At 33.0% G+C, this 7,267-nt stretch overlaps 1 protein-coding gene across 1 annotated transcript; it reads right to left on the reverse strand.

Annotated features, from left to right (window-relative positions):
* Positions 1-5,068: 5,068 nt before the first annotated feature.
* On the reverse strand, positions 5,069-6,202 carry P175DRAFT_0533876 (uncharacterized protein; the record flags this gene model as incomplete). The annotated part of the gene is made up of 2 exons (XM_040900086.1): positions 5,069-5,569; positions 5,630-6,202. The coding sequence occupies 2 exons, from the start codon at positions 6,200-6,202 to the stop codon at positions 5,069-5,071; spliced, it is 1,074 nt and encodes a 357-aa protein (XP_040750830.1).
* Between the last annotated feature and the right edge of the window lie 1,065 nt (positions 6,203-7,267).

Here is a 7,267-nt window from a genome sequence, read left to right on the forward strand (position 1 = left end):
GCTATCTATTTATAGGTAGAATATAGTACTTAATTATTCTTTAATTTAAAGCCCTTGGTATAGCTAGGTCTAATATTTACTAGTAAAGAGCAAGCTATAGTTACTTACTAGGCTCCTTAATATTCCTATTTTAAGTATAATCTCTTTTATAAATATATTAGCTAGCTTCTTAGTATTAATATTTCCTATTATTAGGAGGTATTTAGCTTCCTTAGTATATTAGTTTATAACTATTAAGATAGTATTATACATGCACCCCTTTTATATTAATAGTAGTAAGCCTATAATAAAGTCTAGAGTCAGGTCCTACTAAAGATATTCTAGTACCAGGAGCTTCATGAGCTAGCCTAGTAAAAACTATCTAGGTATCTTTATTTTTTAGTAAATTAGATAGCTCTTTATATACTCCTTAATATTATATTATAGGGTATCTTAATAAAACTTTTATTTAATAAGATTTAATATCTTCTCTTAACTAAAGTAGCTTATATATAGATTATTATAGTGCATCCTTAGTAGTTTTTAGTATACTATTTAATTAAAAAAAATATAGATAGCCTTATTATATTATACTAGCCTATTACTATTAATATACTATCTATTCTTATAAGTTTACCTTTATTTAATATTATTTTTAAGTTACTTTATTACTTCTTATTTAGGTAGTTTCTCTACTATTTAAGTATACCTCTAGTATGCTAGATATTTCTTACTAGTATTACTCTAAATTTAACTTATATAGGCATCCCTATATTATATCTCCTAAAATAAGTCTTATAGAGTAATTAATAGTATCCTATAGGCTTATTTATTACTAGCTGCCCTTTATACTAGTATTCTTTAAGTTAAAAGTTCTAGATCTTTTAATTATATAATTAGGGTTTCTTAAGGAGCTATTATCTTACTCCTACCTTAATTATTCTATAAACCTCCTAGCTTTACCTGAAGTATAAATAAGAATTCCTTAGCTATATCTTATTAGGCAGGTTTATAATCCTTTTACCTTAAAAGTATATTAGCTAGGTTAAGATTACTAGGCTAATATTTAATCTAGAAATTATATACTACTAGAAGCTTAACCTATCTAGTCTAGTATTAATTTAAGGTCTTTATAATATAAAAATATTTTAGATTTATATAATTTATTTATATATATATTATATATAAATTATCTTTAAGATAGTAATATTATACCTTAAAATATTCTACTATAGTTAATAATTCTTAATTATAAGTCTTATATCTTCTCTCTACCTTAATTAATTTCCTTAAGTAAAAGGCTATAGATTACTAAGTAGCATGCTATATTTTTATAGACTAGATATTATTATATTATATTAAGATTCTTATAATTATAAATCTTAATATATTAGTTATTAAGAGTATTTTATTCTCTAGATTAAAATACTATAGTATAGGTAGTCTAGAAAATACCTACTTTAATATCTTAAAGATACTTTAATTATTCTCTATTATCTTAAAGAGGCTACTCTTTCTTCCCTTTACTATCCCCTTTAGTATATTACTTAGTAAGGCAGTAATCTTAGAGTACTAGTAAATAAATCTTTAGAAGTATTCTATAAATCTTAGGAATATTTAAATATTATAGAATAAATATAGTTCTAGCTAGTTACTTATAATATATATTTACTTAGAATTTATTTAGATTTCTTTAATTCTTATAATAAAGCTAAGGAAGTATACTTCCTTCTAGTAGAAATTATACTTTAAAAATTTTATATAGAGATTATACTTCTAGAGATATAATAATACTTTATTAATATAATATTTATATTCTTTCTTTATTTATAAGTAAATTAGGATATTATTTAGGTATATTATATAAAATTTATCCAGGATTTTCTTTATTACTTTATTAATATATACTTAAAAGATAGCTAGGGTATTATATAATCTAAAAGGTATAACTAGATATTTATAATATTTATATTTTATATAAAATATTATCTTTTATTTATTACTCTAATAAATATAAATCTAGTAATAAATATTTTATAAATCTAGTTTAGTAAATTATTTAGCCCTAACTAGTTAGTTTATTAATTTATTAATTTATAGGAGGGAGTATTAGTTCTTAATAATAATTATATTTAAGCCCTTATAATCTATATAGAGCTATAATAATCTATTAGCCTTTTATATAAAAAGTACTAGCATGCCTACTATACTTATTAAGGGCTAGATTTATTCTTTTTCTAATATTTAATTAATATACTCCCTTAAAATTACTAACTCTATCCTTAATATACTATATAGCTGGCCTGTTAATAGTATTATGCTAGTAACTAATAGTATATTATAACTAGCTTTTTTAGAGAGAAGTACCTCTATCTTTTTTTTTAAGAATATTAATTTTTATTCTTTATAGTATTTAGGGAGAGTCCTTATTATACTACTATTATTATATAATTAACTTAAGACTAGTATAGTAATTTCTTGCCTTATTATACTCTTAAATTACTTAGGTAATTTAATCTTAATCTTTAGCTTTTTTTCTTAATAATACCAGGTATTTACTACTAAGAAGATATCAGGATTAACTAGGCTTAACTAGCTATATTCTAGAATTAGTTAATATTCTTTTTTTTCTAAATCTACTATATAATATTCTATATTAAATTTTCTAATTTTATTAAGATTATTTATAATTTAGCTCTTTACCTAGAATCTTACATAGTATAATACTATTAAATTATTAGTAAAATATATAGGTTACTCTATCTTTATCTTATTAAGATTTATTCCCTCTTTAGCTAAGAAATAATAGGAAATAAAGTCCTTATTTACTCTAGTATCTATAAATACTCTTATTATAACCTATTTCTTACCTACTAGGATAGCTATAGTAACTAGGAGGAGTTTTACTAGTACTTCTTTATTTTATTAGAGTACTAGAAATTCTAAAATATTTAATTATTATTAATTCTAGTTCTCTAATTCTCTTACTCCCTTAGTATCTTCTTTATGCTAGAAGTATTTTCTTATAATATAATTAGTTTAATTATACTAGTAGTACTAGCCTTTCTTTTATTAATTCTAGTAATTTTACTACTCCTCTTTTAATTTTTTTTACTAGAATTTATTTAATTAGAGATTTATTACTTTACTATTATCTTTTTTTCTTTTTTTTAAGTTATTCTTTAATACATAAGATTCTAGAAATTAGTTTAGTTATACCTTATTTAGCCTTTTCTATTTCTCTTATTTCTAAAGTTTCTCATACCTTACCCCTAATTTAGTAACTTTAGCTAGATTTTATAATATTATTATATTCTACTAGATTTCCTTATATAATTTAAGCCAGGCTATTTAAATAGCTAGCTAGTAAAGGAATCCTTTAAAATTAACTTTAATTATTAGGATAAACTCTTCTATCTAGGTTATTAAAATTTATATATTCTATTATAGTCCTTATCTTATATATAAGAGCTAGTAAGCTACTATCTACTTATAGTCTTTCTCTAGTTCTAGAAAGTTCTATAGGAACTTAGTAAACTCTATATAAGTAAGTTCTTTGGGGTTTACTCTATACTTAGAATACTATACTTATTTTATATTATCTTTTAGGTAACCTATAGTATAGCAAACTTTTACTATATTATTCTTATAAAGTTTCTCCTATAATCTAAAGTAATTTTAGAAGTCTTCTAGGAAGATATTAAGTTCCTTTAAATTTTATACCTTAAAGAACTTAGGTTTAGGTACCTTCTCTCTACCTATCTATATAGCTTGCACCATATATTAGGCCATGTACTATAGCTTATTATCTTCTATTAACTTAATAAGTTAATACTAGAGAGTTACTAGTACTATTAAACCTTCCTTAATAATAATTTCTAGGACTATAATTATAGATTTTATAGAGTTTAGATCTACTACCCCTTAGAAGGAAGAGTAAATAATCCTTCTTATATTTACTATATTACTTTACTTAGTTAAGGAAGTACTTCAAGTTATAAGTATCTTACTAGCAAGGCACTTAGATATAAGTAGTATTAGTAAAGAAAGTAAAGCTATATAAAGTACAAGAATAATAAGAAGGTATTAAAAGTAATAAAATAAAATACTTGCCTCTTAGTACTTCAGGGGTTATTATATTACTATTTATATTACCTAGTTAAGTCACCAGCACGGCACAGATAACTCAAATATTGCTATTCTCCCAATTACCCTTGGTTACTGGGCATGTGGTTCGGCATGTGGTTCGGCATGTGGTTGCATGTCACGTGGTCGCCGTGACACTATCTCTGTACCTAGTTAGGTACTGAGGGGTGGGGTGCTTTGCTTGCTTGTCTGGGTTATGTTTGGTTGGGTGCTCTCTTCTATAATATACTTAGTTAGTTACTGATATAAGGATAAGATTTATATCATATATTCATATACTCTGTAGAGAGAAAGAGTCTCATGCTATCTTATTGTGTAGATTAACCAGGAATATCCATGGTATGACATGATATCCCTGTATAGTAACTGATATGTCACATCTTATTTTACCTATAAAAACTAGATTCAAAAAGGAAGAAGAAAACTAAGCTGAAACAAAGAGACCAGCCCGGGTATCATTTCTTAGCGTAATAAGTAAAGTACATAAAGAAAAGCACTAAAACAAAGACAACCCCTTGTAACCATCTTAACACTGCAATAATAGTTTTTGTGCCCTATATTTCCACGCAGGGAATTCGCCCAAATGTCCTCTAACAAAGAGAGAGAAAAAAAATCTTATGATGTGACACTTAACTCCCCACACGCCTGTGACCCAAATCCTAACTCCGATTCAAGGATGTGCTGGTGAAATATGGTAAAAAAAAAAAAAAAAAAAAAAAACAAAAAAAAAAAAACAAACAAACAAAAAGGCCAAGGGGGAAACTCCGAGAAAAGAGCAGTCAGTACCCAGAATCATTCCACATATCCCACACATTGGTATCATGCCAACATTAAACAATTTATCAAATCAAGACAGTTTCGCACTTGGTATGGCAGAGTCAAGTCTCCCCATGAAGGGTGGAAGTTTTTTAAACGAGAAGATGAGCTTGACGGGGTGTGGCAATTAGTGAACCGGTTTTCGAGCCTTATTTAGCCATATCTGCCACCATCGTGCGACGCCAAGAACGGCTGCTCGACCATCGTCTTTTCGTTCTGTTCCATCCGGGTTCCCAAGCATCACGGCGAATATCCAGAAAAATGCCGCGGTCCATGCGAGCAGCAGCAAGCCAAAGGACATGAGAGACGATAGGAGAAGAACCATAAGCAACCCGCCAGCCGAGTAGCCTTCAGCACCATCGGTCGCAAATGAACGGTCCGGATCTTGGTATATCGACTGGGTCGATGCTGAGCGAAACGCAGATTGCCGGAGCCCAATTAGTCGCTGATGGATGTGCAGCTGTGGCACCAGAAGATCACATATCTGTGCGCGAAATGACGTCTTTCGAAGATAAGAGATGCAGGATAGGAGTCGAAGAGGTGAAATGAGGAATGCAAAGAGCAGAGCGAAGACGGTATATAACGATGCGACCAGAGCGAAGATGGGAATGGGGAGGGACATGCGAAACTACGGTTCTCAACGGTTAATCAACAGTTACCAAATCTTCCCAAGGGATTCCCAACTCACCAACATCAAGAGAGCATCCTCACTTGCATCCATGGGGGCGTCATCATCTTCGATTGCTCGTTTACGCACGCGAGCGACGACAGGGGTATGGTTCTCGCCCGACATGTATGACGAATGATCAGTCCAACTCCCGCGGACGCGCGCTTCTTTGCGCACGCCTCCGCTGCTATAAGAAGCCCAAGTCAATATGGAACCGTTTTCCCAATAGGACGAGGATACGAACATCACTGGAGCCACCGCTTGATGCTCAATATCGGGGTGGATCCCTTCCACAGACGCTCGATGGAACTGAGAGAATGGTTGCGGTTGCCGATAGGAACGACGGCTGGAATGAGGGTAGGAGGTGTCCCATGGATCGGATGGATGGGGCCTAGAGGTCGAAGTGTGCACGGAGTTGAGTTCCGACGGAGGGAAGTCAACAGTTCCGTCGTGGTCGGCAGTACTCTGTCGTGGTGACGACAGGGCCGTAGGAGGAACGGTTGGGAGGTTTGCAGGATCAGAAAGATATGCAGCCACTAACTGATGCTGGTCCTGGCCGTATGCGGCAGAATGGGACATGTCCGGTTGCCTCATAATGGGCAGACAGAAGAGGGAGGTCAAGGAGAAAAGGGGATGAGGGACAGAGTCAGTGGAGCAATCAAGGGCGCAGCAGAGGTCTGCCCCTCCAAAAAGCAACGCAAGTGACACCAGGTGGTACAAATAGTGCACACAGAGAGCACCAGGGATAGGCTCACAGCATGGCTTTCGAGCAAGGGGGGAGGGGAGGCGGGAGAGATATTCCTGTTGACTTGATAATTGATAATTGATGATGATGATGATGATGATGATCCAACCATTCAGATATCCAAGCAAGCCGGTGTCAAAATGGAAACAAGAGATATGGGAAGCGTGAGGAGGGGAAGGGAAGGGAATGGAAGGGAGGGAGGGAGGGAGGGAGGGATGGATGAAGGGATGGATGAAGGGAGCGGAGAAGGAGGAGAACAGGATGATTATAAAAGGGCCATGGGCCTCAACCTCCTAGGAATATTGTAGAGCGGAAATCCAGGAAAAGATGGATGACAGGAGGAGTCTTGTCAAAGACAATTCGCAGCGGAAGGGGAAAGTGCTGGTCTGCTGCTTTTTTGCTGCCAAGACGCCCAGATGCCGAGCCCTTGGCATTTAAACGACGTGAGGGAGAAAAAAGCTAAAAGAAAAAAAAAGAAACGGCTGTCATATATGTGATCAAGATGATCAGTTGGATCAGGGTCTTTGACAGGAGAGGTGGTGGTTGTGTGCTGAGGAAAGGGGGCCAAAGAGTAGGCTCCAAGGAAACGCTAGAGACATATGTGTTATATAGATAGGTATCTGGAAGCACCTGCAGGAAGAAGAAGATGATGATTATGATGATGATGATGATGATGATAATGATGACAATTATGATTGTTATTAACTCAGTTAGGGACCTAGGTAGTTTCCGCAACTTTAAAGAAGAACGAAAAGAACCTGCAACCATTCTCAAGTTATGACAGAAGGAAGAAAAAAAGCTGCCGTGTTCAGCCTGGATTACCATACGGTTACCACATGCCAAGATGCCAAGATCTATGCGGCGGTTTACAGAGAAGGTGATTGGTCGAGAGTGCTCACACGGGGTCGAGGATC

The sequence above is a fragment of the Aspergillus ochraceoroseus genome, assembly GCF_002846915.1.
Source record: "Aspergillus ochraceoroseus IBT 24754 chromosome Unknown P175scaffold_6, whole genome shotgun sequence".
In the NCBI taxonomy this organism is placed as follows: domain Eukaryota; kingdom Fungi; phylum Ascomycota; class Eurotiomycetes; order Eurotiales; family Aspergillaceae; genus Aspergillus; species Aspergillus ochraceoroseus.